Genomic DNA, 17431 nt, shown 5'->3' with positions numbered 1-17431 from the left:
GGCAGGCTGCTGTGTTGCAGGGAATCTACCAGCACCAAAATCCAGCTGTGAGCCCTGTGCTGGGCTGACAGCTGGGGCTGTCATCCCAGGACAGGGTGGCAGGGCTCCAGCTGTCAATGTTCCACAACACCCCACTTCAGTCTGTGGAAGCATTCCTGGTGAGGACGTGCACCACTGACAAAAAAAGCATGAAACACCACTTTAATTACTGCGGAGACTGTATGTCAACTTAAGTTAAGTTGACTTAATATTACAGTGTAGACAAGTCTTAACCCACTAATCCCCCTTTTTGTCCTATGACTGCAGAGGTGTTAACTGGCTCTTCACCTTCAATTGTCTCTTACAAATGTGTTAAATACTTACACTAAACCACATGTTCCACCTTGTATTTAGGTATGACACTAAGTACCTTTTCCAAACCTGAAAAAGTTGTGTAGCTTAAAAGCTTACCTCTTTCACCAACATAAACTGATCCAATAAAAGGTATTACCTCACCCACCTTGTCTCTCTAATATCCTGAGACCAACATGGCTACAACATTAGAAAGTTTAAATGTTCTCTTTTTCAGACTAAAAAATACTTCCTCTTGAGTCTACGATTGTCTTATGCGTCTGTAGTTCAAGGATGTTATTAATCTTTGCCAATGTTATACTGAAGAAACCAATAAAATAATTAACATTTATCTAAATAAAATTCAAAAGCAGCATCACAAGAAAAGGTGAGAGGTATATGTGTAAGCCTTCTTTTAACTTGTATAGGCATCCAGAGGTTAAAGATTTATATCTTAAGAAAAACAGAGGGGCCAACTTTCCTAACTACCCTAAGCTGCCTAAAAGGAGAATATTGTACAAAGCTGAGATGAATCTAAGAGCTGAGAGAGATAGAGAGCTTAAGGGAAAAGTTGGTACTGAGAAGAGAACTTAGCGTGAAGGAAAAGGCTGGTTTAAAGCTAAATTATGCATTATCTGAAAAGAAGTCTGATTTGTTTCTGGCTCGAGGAACGTCTAAATCAAAGAGGTTGTTGAATGCTGATCCATCTTAGGCTGCAAATGAATTTCCCAGGCCCATTGAGACATTTTAGCTTCTTTTAAAGAGTCAGCTTCCATTAACTACAAGTCAGTACCCGGTGGATTCCATTTCTTTCAAAACTGGTAGGACCTGTCTTGTTGACCATACCTATGAATTGCAAGATGCGGTTAACATACCATGTTAGTGATTTCTGGGAGAAGTGGAAAGGCCAGTGTGGTTTATTTATTTAGATTTAGGAGTCAGCAAGAGGCATCTCACCATAGAAATTAAACTCTGTCAACACAAACGAGGAGATGCAGCAGCAACTCCACAAAGTATGTCTCTTTTCTCATATTATATGGATTATCATCATGCTGATGTTCTATATTTATATGCTAGGGTTCCAAATGTAAGAGCATGAGTAAACAACATAGGTGTTCTCATTATGGAACTTTTTTTGAATGGGTGAAGTACTCTGGAGGTTTAGACAAAGTATCCTTGACTACTAAAACCTGATGCAGAGATGGAACACTCACCATCCTTTTAAGAGAGCAATAGACTTAAAAAATAAATAAAAATAAAATAAAAAAAGACTGCTCGTGTTTAGTTTGAAATAATTTTATAAATCATTTGTTTGAAAAATGTTTACTTTTATCTTCTAAGACTTATACAACCAATTAGAGGAAAAACTTCTCCTTATTTTTCATTTGGTTGTACTTTGTGCATTTCAGAGAACTGTATAGCCATCATCTGTTTTTCCTTGTACAGTCAGTTTCACTTTTTCTGGCTGGGTCCTTCCCAAGGCAATAAGGAGAGGAAAATATTTTGAAGATATAAAAATGTGGCTGTAAAACAAACTGGCAGAGGAACTTAGGGACAGGTATAATGCCTGACACTACTTTAAAAACTAAGGAAGAAACTAGATTTGAAGTTGGTGTCATATCCCCCTCAAAGGTGGCCTGCAGAGAATTGTGTTTTACTTCTGTAATGATTAAAAAATGTTCAAAAGTTTCTCTCTTCTAAATATAGTTTTCTTGGTTGGTTTTACACTCGAAATTTAAAGACTTGTCTACCTGTTTTTCCTGGAAGACTCTATAGGTGACCGGAGAACTAACAGGATTATGTCATCACAATAATGAATGAAATTTGAACAATGAAGAGGACAAGGAATATTAAGGCAAACTGCTGAAAACACTGTTTTGTTAGCACCTATTTAACGCAAACAGCTGGTAGAAAAGGTCTGTGGGAACATTTCAGGTAAGGGCTGGGAAAACTCCCATTTCAGCACTCTAGTCCTTTAAGCCTTCCTGCAAAAATGAGACTAGATATTCCCAATAGCTTCAATTTAAGTTAAAAAAAAACTTTAACAAAAGAACAAACCCACCCTTTCAGGCCTTCTTTATATTTAATAAAGCAGCCAAAATATCACAAAACCCAATTTTTCCTTTTGTTGGTTGCCTGTAATGTCTTGGGATTAGAGAGAGGACAAAAAGATGTGAATGTATGCTGCTAGTGCTACTACCGAGAGCCATGCTTTTGTGTAGTCAGATGAGGCACCTTTCCCATTTGGAATGCTTCCTGGGAAGAGTCAGCGAAAGATGATTATTTTCTCCTTATCCTGACAGGCTTGAGTGGGTTGCTCCGGGTCCTGGAACTAGAACTAGAGGTTACAAAAAGCCCATTGTGCTCAGACAACAAAGGAGCTAGGCCCAAGCCAGGATGAACAAAGTAAGATGAAGAGTTATGTTCTCCCCTGCCAGTGACCAAAAATACCACTTCAGCACCTCAGAGGTTACATTTCTCATCTCACCTGAAAAACACTGCTATTTGAACCAGTTTTTAGTAGGCTTAAGCCATTTAAGTTTGTTGGTTCAGATAAGCCCAATACACAGACAGACAGAGGATTAAAAACTGCAGCACTGACAAATCACACATACACTTTAAAAACAAAAAAACCTTTCCCCGGCTGGCAACAGAAGAAACATACAAAATTCATTAGGCTAGAACAGATTTCAGAGACTACCTCTTCTCCAACGCAGAGAATATGTACCAAACCTCAAAGCTCTCAAGGGTGAACCTTTCCAAGGATGTGTAGCCTCCAATAACTACTCTGCAGATTGCTTCCAGTTCACTGGGGAGTATGTGGCAACTCAGCAAGGATGATGGATATGCTCTCAGCTTTTTTTAACTTGTTTTGGCTAACTCAGAATTATTTAAACAACATTCTTGAGTGAGTAGTATCTCAGATTCCTCAATGTATCAAGTACAATGTCAATGCTAGCAATATTTCCCTCTCAAGTGGCTATCTGCAGCAAATTGGCACAGAACATTACGAACGTGAAGTCCTGAGTCATTAAATGGTCTTGCCAGTGGGTGGTGTGTGCCCAGCTACTACTGAAACAACCACTAGTACCTCTTCAAAATGTCCACTCCCCCACCCCCTCCAGTTGATGGGTAAGGAGCTCAATTTCTGCAGTTGCACTTCTCAATCTTTGCACTAGCCCAATCTTGCACTGGCTGTGTGCTGGGGTAGACCTTTGGTTTAAATTCAAATATTTGTAGGCTGCTTTATATTGGATACAACAGACCCAAGAGGAGCTGTCGCAGTAGCAGAGGATCATTGTGAAGCCCTGGTTATTCCCTCCCATTTTGTCCTGACAGCACAACTAAGGATCAGTGCCCTTCAGTTAGAAATGCTGAAAGCAAGCAAAGTAGAGGTCTTCCTGTTAAGTGTTATTACAAAAGGTCTACACAGAATCACAGAGCAATCTGCAGAGAATGTAAAGCCTCTTCACCACATTCCACAGGGGGCATTAGGTAAAACTTTCAAAAGCACTGATGTCCCATTGAAAAACAGGATTTGGACATCTACATTTTTTATGTGCTTTTGAACATTTTATCCATACCAATGCTTATCTTGACGCTTGATACATGCTTTCCCCTTGCGGTGGTACTCAAACTTTCAAACAGTCTCCCTGTTGCTACAGCTTTTTGCTGATGGTTGACCACATCTCTCTTGGGCAACTTGGATAAACAAACTCAGGCACTGAGTGTAAGACTTCTGCCTTCTCCAACCTCTTCGGTGCTATTCCCCACAGACCAGAACATGGGGCTCAGGACACGGACTTCCTTTCTATAGCTTACTGAGCATTTGTCCTCACTGGTGAGGCAGTGTAAGAATTTAGAACACTTCAATCCCAGTCATTTACAGGGAACATGACCCATAGCCATGTTCTATTTTAAATATTATGTCCTGAGAACAACTACAGGCAAGCAGTTTAACTTTTCAACTCCAATGTTTTGTGAGTTCTTCTATGTAATACTTGAATTATTTCATCAGCAGGCAACAAAATGTCATAGCTGAATTCAGAAATTAAGTGACCAATGTAATGGGTTACAGTTCATGAAATTTTGTTTTCTGTTTTACACACACATTGTTAATTAACATTCATAAAATTTGTCATCTTGTGTCTTACCTTTGTATTTGTTCCAAACTCTGGAGCAGAGACAGATATCATTGTTCCTATTTCAGTACTCAGTTCATTCGCGGCTTTGGTTTCTTTTGTCGAAACAGGGTCTGGACTCCTGACAGTGGTGGGACTGGGCTTCTCCTGTACCTCAGGCTCTCCTTGTTGGACATCTTTCACCTTTCTGTTCTTTAGCGAACGCTCCTTCCCAATAGGACCAGGTTTATACTCTTTATTTTCTACTGGATTCAAGTCTGGAAGCTAAAATTAGTATTTTAACTTGTCAGTTTTGGCCTTTTTAAAAAAAACCAAGTAAGTTGTAACAAAACCTTTATACGCTCAGGAGAGTAAGAGTCAACATATTGTTGACAGCTATCAAGACTCAAAAATCTGTAACTGTTTCTTGAGGATGTAAACAGTAAGATCTCTTTTTTAAGAAAGGATAGCCTAGTTAGAAGTGTTAATCTAGTATCAGAGGAGTACCTGAAACATGTCACTTGATCTAGGCTGAAGAGCTAATAGGTCCTATAACCAAATGACATAGGATTAAATTGATGTTAGTCAATCTAAAGATCAAAAGTGACCTGCAAAGATTAAAGGTTGCACTAGTGAGCTTTAAAATATATTGTCTAAAGAGAGCCCAAAAGGTTTTTTCCAGCAATGTTTTATGGATTTTTTTTTAGCCTGAGTAGTATCAAGAATATCAAGTCCTGTTTTTGCTTGAGCCCTAGAAAACTGGAGGTGGAGGGTTCTCACCCCTCAGTTGAAGGGACACTGGGGTATAGATATTTATCAGAGCTTTTCTCACCAATGTTTGCACTGAAAAGGTGTTAAACACAAATAACCCAAAATTTGCAAGTGTTTCCCTAACTCAGTGGTCCCCAAACCTTTTATGCCATGCCCCCTACTTACTCCTGTTTGCACCCTCCCCATCCCTCAAGAGCAGGGCCACTGTTGGTGATCTGTGGCTGGGGCTGCGATCAGCAAGAGTGGGCCCAGAATTTGAACCGTGGTTAGGGTCAAAGCCAGGGAAGCAGCTGGGGCAGAGCCGGGGCTGGGAGTGGGCCAGAATGGGGCTGGGTTGCGTTCCCTCCCTGCCCCCTGTGGGAGCTGACCTGGGCCCCACCATGATCCCCTCGGGGGACACACCCACAGTTTGGGAACCTCTGCCCTAACTTGTTTTGCAGGAGTGGTGGCTGGGATGGTACATGCCTATTATCAGTGCTTTTAAATGCGAAGTTGATTTCTGTATAGCCATATAGAGGGAGAGAATTGAGGGGCATCTGGGACTCTGTGGCCACAAAAGAAAAACAAGTTTAATGCCATGCTATGACTCAGAAGCCACTCCTTTCTTAACAGATGGTGAGCTGCATGAAGCCATTCAATGCAGGGCAGTAGGAGGAGCAGAATGTCCTTTTAAAGCTAATGGGCTAGAGTAGGCAGGGCTGCCCTCAAAATCCTGCTGCATTAATGGAGGCTAAGGGTGGGCAGGGTATAGACCAGCAGTTTCTCCCTCACTCCAAGTACTTCATGGCAAGGAAGGAAGAGGTTAATTGCCCCAAAGACAGGTAAAGGAGACCTTTCACCACATATCTGCCTGCTGCGGAGGCTCCTAATGGAGAGACAACCCCCACACATAGTGTGCACCTGCAGGGCTCAAAGCTGGGTGGGAAGGAACAGGTTTGGCCAGAATGACCACCTAAGTTCCTCACTCCTGCAGCATGGTAGCTCTGCCTTCCTCTCCCACCTCACCCCATCCCATCTCAAGCAGAGTCCATTCCAGTATAGTTAAAGCAGTACAACCTTCTTCTAGTGCCGAGAAGCCCTAAATGTTGGAGTCCGAACTAAAAACTATGGTTTAGTTTTACTGACAATCCCTCGATAGCTCATTTCATTCTCGTTTTATGAGGTTATAATCCTGCCAGCAAAACAAGGTAGACAAGACCTGATATTTGTAACGTAGGAACAAGCAGAAAAAGATGGACTATCCACCTAGGCATTCTGTATACTTTATAAAAAGTAACAAAATGGCATTTTTACCTTTGCAGATCACCTTTACATAACTCCAGTAGAAGTGATTTGACACACATACAATACAGACACTTTCTTAATGCAAAACTGAGTTCAAGGTATTTTCATCAAGTCAATTACAGTATATGAACTTTTAGGCTGAGTAGGCCTCTGCTATTAACATTAATTAAGCAAATGTCACTGGATTACAGGCTACCTGATCAGTGTGACCGTTATCAAAACTATGCTGGCTCTTTAATGAGTAGATGCACTCTAATGACCTTCAATTTTCTAAGTCATGGTAGGTAAGCAACCAATTGGTCTTCAGGAAAAAACCTAAGGCTGTTGCCTGTAGGCAAACGTGTTGGGACCACTGCCGGGACTCAGGCAACAGGAAGAGAGCTTGGGAGCAGAGGGCTGGGGTTAGTACTTTAACCACCCAGTTATTCCAGAGAGTTCTGCCGCAGGATAAGAGCTGTCGTTCTTCCCTATCTCCAAACTTTCCCTGGTCCCCCATTTCCTAGAGGGATATATATTTGAGAGTGAGGAAGAGAGGGCAGGGCTGGTCTGGTCAGCAGACAATCCAGCCTGTCCTATACAACAGGAGTTTTCTCCTCCAGCCCCTCTAGTCTGCTTAATATTTCTGCGAGAATGAGCGCTTTGGCATGCAACAAGCAAAAGGAGATCAGTTAGGGGCCCTAAATATCACAATATAAATAACAATGTATATACACAATTTTAAAGGAAAATCAAGATTGGCCATTTATTGTGACATTCATTGTTATGAAAAAGTGCCCTTAGAGACATCATCCACGCTTTAAAAAAGTAGGTTTGGATGGTCTGAAGGCAGCTCAGATTAAAGTACAAAAATATGCTGTTCAGGTAATCTTTCTACATGATTCTTTTGGAAACCATGTAAGCAGATGCACAGCATCTACTCTGACTAAGATAGTGGGAAAGGAGATCTGCCTCATTTGGATCATACATGTAATTGTTCCTTCAATTTTTTTTCAAGCCACAGTTTTGGTATTTTCTCTTTTGACTGGACTTCTCTGCCACCAAGAAACCCACTGTACAGGCTTCTAAGGTAAACTAAAAAGAACTACTTCTTCCCTTACCTTTTGTGCTTTGATGGGTCCTGCCCGAGGCTGCTTCTGTCTTTGCTCTTTTGGTTCAGGTATTTTGTCAGTGGGCTTCTCTGAAAGCACAGGTCCAACTTCACTGTCACTACCACTAGAAGCTGGAGCTCCAAACTGAATAGTTTCTATTCCAAGCTCGACTCCATTTTCCTGTTCAGGCTTCGTTCCCTAGTTAAGGTACCAAAAGCATGCATTTCAAACTTCCAATAAATTCTCAACCAGAATGTTGCCTCAAAATAGTTTTATTTTGATTTTAATGCAATTATACACTTAAGCACACAAAGGTCAAGAAATGGAAGTTAAGCACATGAAAGGCTGGTTAAAATGTAACGCAACCCACATGGTCTCTATTTTTAAAACATTTTTAGTTGTCATTTATTACTTGAGAACATAATATCAGGGCTGAATGTAAAAATAGCAGGTTAAAGCTGACTGAGGCAATAGCTAGGTTTCTTCTAAGAAATATTTCCTCAGCTCCTTAATTTTAATACTAAATACAAGTGAACACCCTTGTGTTAAAATTTTAATTCTCTTAGTATGCATCCTGTTGCTGACATTGGGGCTAGATGTAATGACAAAACATTTTAGAGAAATTACTTCGTAATTTGACAAGTGAAAGAACAGATTTAAAAATGTGTTTTGCAACAAGTATTTAAAACTTTACTTTTTAAAATGACAATTAGATAACTGAGAATATTAGTTTCTGTTGAAGAAGCTTTACAGTTCACCTCTGATGTACAGAAAGTAACCACCCTTCATGAATACATGAGTCAGAGCAGAAAAGGTTTTATGGTACTGAATACCAATGAGCGGTACACGTGCAGCTTTCCTGAAGCTGCAGTATTCAAAGGGATACTGCTGGTTTAAAAAAGTCACATGTGAATATTTTTGCCAGCCATCTAAGATTACTGGAACAGATTTAAAGAAAAGCTGAAGAGCTTCTTGCATTTGAAAGTACCTTGTGTATACTTTCTGCTTTTGTCTGAGTTTCTCTCAGTCAACAGGAGATAGGAAAATGTGGTTGAAAACCCATTAAAACTGGGTGAGGTAGATGGGGTAGAGAGCTGTACCTGAAATTACTTTGAATGTTCTGAAGTTGACTGTGTTCCTTTTAAACTAAATTAATACTTAATTCAAAGCAAGTGAGCAAAAAGGTTTAGAGAAAGTTCTCTAATCTGCTGGTGCTGTTAAAGTCAGTCTATTTACAGACTAAGGGCTAGTCTACACTTAAAATGTACAGTGACAGCTGTGTCGGTACAGCTGTGCTGCTGTAAGAGCACTTGTGTAGCTGTGTTATGTCGATGGGAGAGATCTCTCCTACTGACACAATAAAACCACCTAAACGAACTGTGGTAGCTATGTCAACGGGAGAGGGTCTCTCGCTGACATAGCGCTGTCCACACTAGTATTTATGCCAGCACAATTTATGTCGCTCGGGGGGGCTAGTGTTCCTAACTCTGAGGTTCTACTGTACTATATAATTAAACTAACACATTAAACCAATAAACTCACGGCAGTTAAGTTTTATAATTCTATACTATGAAGTTTGCAAGTTTTTCTAATTACTATGACTATCCCAATAAGAATTTTTGTTGTAACTGCTCTCAGTAAGAAATTAGATAAGGTGAGGAGATGGCACTATCTATTCAGTAATGACATCTAGCTAAAGAAAAATAATGCAATTTGAAAAAAACTGGATAATTGTGACAAGCCTCTTGGCAAAGGGTCCCCTTGTTCTTTACAAACAACTCGTTTTAGACCTGACAAACTCACTACATTAAACACATTCCTTACAAGTTATCTGTCCATAAAGGGTAACATATAAGCTCTCTATTGAAAACTTGCAACTTATTGATGTTCATAATCATGGCATGGTGTGTACAGGTAAAACTGAGGAATAATGTAACTATATTGAAGTTTATACCCTTATGGTCTTAAGGTTAAAAGGAGTCACCTGGGAATATTACTTCTTGATGACTGCCGACTCATGCAAGAGTGAGTTACCACCCCTCCAAAATTAGCCAGTGGTGTAATGCAAGACTCACTGATCTAACATTGCCCCATCACAGAACAGTCAATGGAAAACCATTAAAGGCAACTGAAAACAATCACGACGACTTGGATGTAAAAAACCAACATTATAACAGACCATGGATCGCCCTGCCTATGAATAAAGACAAAAGACTGTTTCAGTATAAGAGTAGGGAGATGATCTCTGGATCCATTCACTGAGGCGACATCTTGTTGAGTGGGGATATTTTTCATGAAAGATTGGCTCCTGAAAGCCAGCCAGCACTACAACAGACTGAATTTTGTGGGAAAAATCTAATTAAATAGGAAAAGTAAACTATTAGTAAATGTAGGTCCTAATTCACATTTTATTATTTTGTTTTGTATTGGAAACAAATGGTTACACCACTGTCTTGTTTCTAGTGCGATCTCTAGTCTTTCTTAAATAAATCTTTTTTGTTTCATTAGAAGTGCTCTGTACACAGGAGCTGTGCCTCTGGGATTTCTGTGGGTAATTGGCTTCAGAGGCTGGATATCACATGGGAGCACTTCAAAGGAACTCGAGGACACCTTCTGTTAATCTGCAAGGGAAGGACAGGACTGCTGGTGGTAGAGAGCTGACACTCACTTACTACAAGACGGACTCCCTCACTCTGAATGCAGGGGGTAACAAGGTGACTCTCTGTCCTGGGTACCTTGAGAATCATCACAATAATCTTACTTCATTTGTCCCACCAGCCTGCAAGATACAAACTGAGTGATCTTCAGATGTTCGTGTTTTTTTTAGTTTTACTCTTACCTCTGGAGATGTAGCTGATCCAAATGATGTCAAAGGCTTATTCCACGCACTGACTGAAGGGGGTTGTGGTGGACTAATGGGTCCCACTAAAAAGCCAGAGAATACAGTGGAGTCAAAACCACAATTAATCCATGGTTATTTTAAATTCCCAAGTACACAACTGAATGGACAATGAAACTACAGCTACTTGATTTCATAGCATGTTTGAATTCAGAACCCCATTAATAAGTCCCTTATTAAGTCAACTTCAACTGGCCTAATTAGCATATTTGGAAACATGCACAACTTTGACAATGAAACCCAGGTTTGAGGCCAATGTTAGTTGCTCATACACTGTGGATGCGGAACTTGGCAACAGCAGCGAAAGATGTTACTCAATGTTTTACAGAAGAGTCCTCTCATCTCAAGGAACCTGGGAGACTATGGCTCAGCTGTCTTGCAGAACATTTCACAGCTGCATATTCCCTGTGCAATATGAGAACTATACCTGCAGGCCAGAATGTCTGTGACCTCCAGAAACACCTGCCAGCCAAAACCCTTCAAGCACAATGTTTCTCTTCTATCACTCCCACCCGTTTACTCCCCCCCCCCCCCCCCAAAAAAAAGATACCACTTACATTTCTTGCAGATGTCGTTAACAGTTGTGGATGCCATCTTATTTTCCCATAATTCAGTCCCTAGAGCAGTACTGGACTGTGCATTCTGCAGAGCTTTGCCTGTTGCTGCATATTCTGTGCTGTTTGTTCCTCCTGTTGTCTGGGTTTGAGGCTGAACTGAAGCCTGTGGCTGGCTTGTAGTCTGGGAGGCACTCTGAGGCTGTACTTGTACTTGTGCCTGAGCTTGCGCCTGCTGTGCTGCTGCCGCCGCAGCCGCCTGCTGCTGCTTTTTTGCAAATCTGGGAGGAAGCTTGGAATTCTGCCCTCTTCCTTTTTCACCTGAACTCTTTTTGGTCCAAACCTAAGAATAAAATTGACATTACACAAGGTTAAGCCATTTAGAAAGTCTGCATTTTTTCTGTCAATTGTAGAGCACAAGAGAAGGACAAACCAGGAATATTAAACATTTGTTCAGAAACATTAATTTTTTTCCAATGTACTTACCCATTTAAATCATGAAAAAGTTAAAAAGCATCCCATGTTCTTGACCAAGAAATTTTCATTTAGAATTGTAACACAAAAGCAATAGCACAACTAATAATTTTTACTGCAAGTCCAGTTACAGCAGCCAACATTTCAACTTTGAATTACCCAAATTACGGTGGCAGTAGGTATTGAAATGGTAAGAGGGACAAGAGGAGAAGCATAAGGGGAGGCAAGATGACCTGCACAACTTAGGATAAACAATTTCAATTACAAACTAAGTAGAATACTGCAATTTGAATGGTGAAAAACAGCTTTGTGGAAATTGAGATTTTGCACTGCTGCATAGCCCTTTACAACATATCCAAAGAAAAATCACAAGAAGTGTGTAACTGCCTGTAACAGGTGCAAAGTAAGAAATTCTTGATCTCAACAAACCTGCACTGTTTGTTCCTCCTTCTTTCTTCGTTCTTCATCTTGCAAACGTTTTTGTTGTTTCTTTGACACCACTTCAGTAAACCCATCGTCATTCAAGTTAGATGGAAAGTCTTCAGTTACTGTCACTTCAGGGTGGTCATCAATGATCACAACACCTGCAGATGAAACAAAAAGTATAGATTTTTTTCCCCCTTCCATTTCAACAATTTCAGATCCAATATTCAGTAGAATATACACCAAATCAGAATTTTGGAATGAAAAATTCCACTAACGCTGCATAGTTTCAGACAACAGCAGCCGAAGATGATCATCCTAGTAATGTTCAAGTTCCCTCATGCGGATCATCCTTTTACTGGTGGACTTCAAGAAAAAGGACTTAATACAAAAGCCTTCAATTAGCGGCTCCTCACAAAGACACCATACTTGGTATAAAAAGCTCATAAAACAAAGAACTAAGGAAAAAGTTTGAGTAGTTTAAACAGAAAAATTACACATCCTAGATACTAACTGCAACTTAGTGTTATTTGAGTTTACAACAGCAACTTCCTCTCCTCTTTTTCATTTGCAGAGAAATTCAAAATACCTGTTCCACACCTGATGTTGGCATCAATCGAATGATAGCTCAAAAAAAGTTACAGGAATGAGGTTGTACAATAGAAGTGTCCCTTTTAAAATGGGTAATAACTCTCACTCACTCACTCTCACACACACACACAAAAAATAAAACTGTGTTACCCGTTTTAAAAAGGGACATGGGCCACAGACTCATTCATTGCTGCAAAGGGGGCAATGACTGAATATTGGGATATAAACAGCCTGTAAAAAATACGCACAGTTCTCAAATATATCTAATTCCAAAGGGAGGAATGCTAGCATAACAACAGGTTTTTTTGGTTACCACAAGTTACCAAACACATACTTGCATAGTTGTTGAGGTCAAATTGGGATAGAGCATCCACCTTCTCCTTGGGTTTCTTTGGACCTGGTTTGGGCTCCTCCCTCCTTTTGCCACTAGTCTCCTTGGAGGTCTTTTGCATTGTAGCACTACCACCACCTTCTTCTTGATGCAAGCAATTACTGATGGTGGGATCAATAGCAGTCATGCTTCCTGCCTGGTCTTCAAAGGGCCTACATCAGACAAAATTATATAGACAGAACTAATGACCATCCCTAAAGTACCCTCCGAAACAGAGAGCAAAATAACATCCTCATGCAAATCACATTACCATGTTAAAAGTGTCTACTGTGCATCATCACTAGAAGGCTAAGAAACATGGATATTGCTTTATCAGATCCCCACTGAGGCTGCACCTATTTGCTGCTTTCGGAACACAGACCATTCTAAAAATCCTGTTGCCAAAACTAGCCATATAGACAAGATGCAGCATTTTCATTTCAACTGCCATTCTTTTACCACACTGAAAAAATGAATGACCCATATCCACCCCAAATGGGAAGCACAAGCCTCCACTGAAAAGTTGCTGTGAAAAAACCACAGAAATGTATAGATTTTGCAATCTACATTCCATATTTAAATGTTCGGTATAATTGCACCATGGACTTATTGATATATTAGTTTAGTATAAATACTGCAGCCAGTTATAGGCCAGTGGAAAAACTGCAGAATTCTGCCTTTGTTGTTGAACACTGGAAATTCTGCAAGTATTATAGAAAAGCTTTTCAAAGACGCTAATGTGTTTTATAACTGAAGGGCCAACAGTTTAGAATATTCATCAAAATGTTTTCAGACAGGGCACTGCTAAAGTAGCCAAGTCTTCAAGGTAGAGTTCACCAGCCCATTCCATAGCACTCCCTAACATGGTGCAGAAGTTGCTGTCAAAGCATCATGCAGTTGCTACAAGGCATGAGAAACAAAGCCAGAGACGAAAGGCAGGCTTCAGTGTGATTTAGCATATAAAGGTAAGCATAAAATTTTATTTCTAATATTGAGCAACATGCCAAGTGCAGCTGAGAAAGTCTCCTTAACTTTCAGTTAATTTTCCTACTATAAACTGAACTGGGGGTCCTGACTGGTTAAATACAGGGAAATGATTAAAGCAATAGACTCTAAAGTTGTAATTTAAATCAACTTGATTAATGTTAAATGTAAAAGTTAAGTCTCATGGACAGAAATGTAGTTACACCTTTGACAACAGAACATGCAATCTTCTGCCAGGCTGTTTTAACATGGTACACTGATATTGGAAAGCTCTGTTCTTTTCCCTCCACTCCCACAGGCTTGAAGTGATTTAGATGAAAGCTGCCCTTCTGTATAAAGGTCAAAAGAAAAGCCGAGCATTGTGGGACTGTGTCACTATCTTTCACGGACCATTGTTATGAACCTTACGGATTATAAATGGCTATATAATCTGTAACAGGAAATTAGTGAGTGTTAGAACCTTTTGTGTTTGTATAGTGATTGTATATTGTGGGTACTACTGGAAACAAATAATAGATATTTACCCTCTTTTTCCACTTCTTAATGGAGGACCACTCCGCCTTTCACTCCTAGGCCCTGAGAAATTCCTTCCAGCCTTGGGTGGCCCATTGTTGCCACGGCGATTCTGGCGATCTATTCCAGGCCGCTGACTAGAGAAACTTCGCTTAGATATTTCTCGTTTTGGAGCTACAGCGTTTTCTCCTGCTTTGGTAGCTACCTGTGTGGTCACATCTGCCATTTTTTTTTCATCTCTTTCTCGCCTCTCATTAAAGTCACTGCTTTCAGAGGCAGTTTCCCATTCTTCATTTGCCTGGTCTGAAGAATTTTGATTGGACAAGTCTGGTGTCTTACTCCCTGAAATATCCAAAGCGATGCTGGATGCTTCATTAACTGCATTAACAACTGTACCACTTGTCGATAAGCTAGTTGTTGCTTCATTTATTTTTGATGCAGCCTCCCTTTCTTTTAGGCGTCTAAAGCGTGGCGGTTTATCTTGCCTTGGTGGTCGTGCAGGCCTTTGCCTTCGAGGTCTCTCTCTAGTTGGATCAAATTTCCTCTCAAATTTTGGAGGTCTCTTATCCATGGGCACAGGACCATAGTATTCTTGTCTTCTTGGTGGCTCCCCCTCTTCTGGTTTAGTGGTCTCTGTTTGTCTTGGATTCCACTGATTGTCTCTATAGCCTGGTCTCCGCAGAGTAGATGGTCGTGGTGGACGCCCACCTGGATCCCTACCTCCACGTCTGAACATTCCCCCTCTGCCACGTCTTGAAGGTTCTCCTTTAGGAAGGAATCCTGGTTTTGGCTTATTCTCCTCCTCCCTGATATAAGTTTTCTCTAGAGATCTATTGTTTACTCTGACATTGTTTTCAGGTTTGAAAGACAGAAGGGGCTTTGGAGGTTTCTTGCCATCAGCTCTCTCCTCTCTCTTTGGGTGTTTACCTTTGCTTAAACTGTCTTTGTCTGAAAGAAGAGTATCACTAGCACTTTCGTGAACCTCACTGTCAGAGTCAGTTTCTGAACCTCGCTGTCTTCGCCGTTTGGGGACTATTTCAAAATCAGAACTCTCACTACGAGTTTCACTTTCTTCTCTCTGCCTAAGAGGTCCCGAAGGCACATGGTCTGCCCTAGGCTTAGTGTCTCTATAATGTGGATAGTCTCTGTTATGGCCCCTACCACCCCGGCCTCGTCCTCCATAAGAACCTCTGTAGCTGCGACCCCTAGAATAATACTCTCCACGGCCTCTACCCCTATATCCCTGATCTGGGAACCAGTCTCTATCCCTAGCCTCTTTCCAATATGTTCTGGGTGGCAAACCAGGTTCTCTCTTTACTGGCCTGGTTTCTAAGCGAGGTCTCTCTACATTATGTTCTTTGCTAACAGCTCTCTCTGGTTGTTTTTCTTCTTTAATTGTGTTAACAGGTTGCTGAACAGGGGGTGTTTGGACTGCAGGTGATGGCTGCTGAACTGTAGGTTGCTGAACTGTAGGTTGCTGAACAGGAGAAGGCTGCTGGACTGCAGGCAAAGGCTGCTGGAGTGCAGATTTAACTGCAGATTCTGCTTGAGTGCTGTCTGTACTTTCTGAAATCTGAGCCGTATCCTGCGGTATCTTTTTAGCTAAAGGAGCACTGTCTGAAGTGGACTTTTCTGGCTCTGTCTGGGGAGGTGATAGTTGTGCTTGCTCCTTTTTTTCTGTATTTTCAGACTTGCCAGCTTTTTCATTAGTCAGTTTTTCTCCTTCCTTTTCCTTCCTCTGCTCTCGTTCTTCCCTCTGCTCACGCTCTTCTTTCATATCTCGAAGAACAGGTTTCTTAATAGGGCCAGATCTTCTTACTGGTCTATCGCTACCCTCGTCTCTTCTACCGTAGCCTGGCCTGGGACCCCATCTGGTTTCAGATTTAGGCTTGAAAGGTTTTTCAGGTTTTGGTCCTTCTGATGTTCTATGACTCATAAAACTATCTTTTTTTGGCTTAATCTCTGGTCTTTCTACTGGCTCCTTTATCTCAGCATATCTATTGCTTACTTTAGGGGCATTTGTTGTTGTCTCATTCTTCTGCTCCTCTGATTTTAGAGAATGACTTGAACCATGGGAAATGCTTTTCTTCAAAACAGAGTGACCCTCTCCTCCGGGCACCAGCTCTTCCTGAGAGCTGTGTGCAGTATTCTCATCAGCTACTTCAAAGCTAGCTGCTGGGTTAGGTGTATCAGTTTGGAGAGGTTGTATGTCTTCCAAAGACCTGCTTGGGAATTTTTGTACATCCACCTCACTTGGTTCTCTAAAAAAATCTGTCTTTGGATGAGAATCCAACTGGTTGTGTTCTACAGGGTAAGCAGTGGTAACAGCAATTTGTTCTTCTTCCAAATGTGCTTCAGGCCTAAGTGAAGAAGCAATTAAAAAGGTTTTTAATGGAACAAAGTTTAATTTAACCACATTTACAATTGGTTTCTCTAACATCCCTGTAACATGCTAAAAGGCTTTTGCCTGATCTTCGAAAGTTTTAAGAATAGAAGCAAGATATTTGTCATGGTGTGCCATGAATCTGATTGGTGGAAATATATTCCTTTTAATTGTCTTGAGTTCCAGAATTTCTAGTTACCAGAATTAGGAATCTCACGTAGGCAACTAGCATCAGGAATCTATTAACAGTAAGTCAAAACTCTGAATGATCCAGCATATTAGTAAGTTAACATCACAAGTACTACATGAGTTCAATGTAATTAAAAGTAACCGATAGGTACACACTGAGGAAAGGGTCAACAGATGCTCAGAGGCTGACTGTGAACAAGGGTCAAAATACCCGCCTGACTTTGTTACAACCCAAGCAGTTTTATTTTCATAGATAACGGATTCATCAGTGTGAAATGGACTCCAAGATGGAAACCAACTGCAGGATGTCCTGATTCTTGAAACATAGGATTTTATCACTGTTCCCACTACTTGCACCTGCAAGCCCACCCATTAAGGGTCTCCAACTATTAAGGATTAGGATGAGTCCATCAGGGGGGTCAGATTACTTCACATCTGCCTACTATGGGATACTGTC

At 40.8% G+C, this 17431-nt stretch overlaps 1 protein-coding gene across 11 annotated transcripts in view; it reads right to left on the bottom strand.

Moving 5' to 3' along the window:
* The window catches only part of PRRC2C (proline rich coiled-coil 2C), a 118213-nt gene that overhangs the window by 44786 nt on the left and 55996 nt on the right, over positions 1-17431 (bottom strand). For all 11 annotated transcript variants that reach the window (XM_067532533.1, XM_067532540.1, XM_067532535.1 and 8 more), the window contains exons 16-22: positions 14414-16762; positions 12870-13078; positions 11951-12105; positions 11051-11390; positions 10434-10519; positions 7604-7792; positions 4485-4736 (exon numbers count right to left, since the gene is read on the bottom strand). In XM_067532533.1, the coding sequence (XP_067388634.1) occupies positions 4485-4736; positions 7604-7792; positions 10434-10519; positions 11051-11390; positions 11951-12105; positions 12870-13078; positions 14414-16762 (3580 nt within the window). The remainder of the gene's footprint in view (positions 1-4484; positions 4737-7603; positions 7793-10433; positions 10520-11050; positions 11391-11950; positions 12106-12869; positions 13079-14413; positions 16763-17431) is intronic.

The sequence above is a fragment of the Emydura macquarii genome, unplaced genomic scaffold (genome assembly GCF_026122565.2).
Source record: "Emydura macquarii macquarii isolate MOO-44397 ecotype Brisbane River unplaced genomic scaffold, CSIRO-AGI_Emac_v2 contig_3287, whole genome shotgun sequence".
In the NCBI taxonomy this organism is placed as follows: Eukaryota; Metazoa; Chordata; order Testudines; family Chelidae; genus Emydura; species Emydura macquarii.
This window is presented reverse-complemented; position numbering and strand designations above follow the sequence as displayed.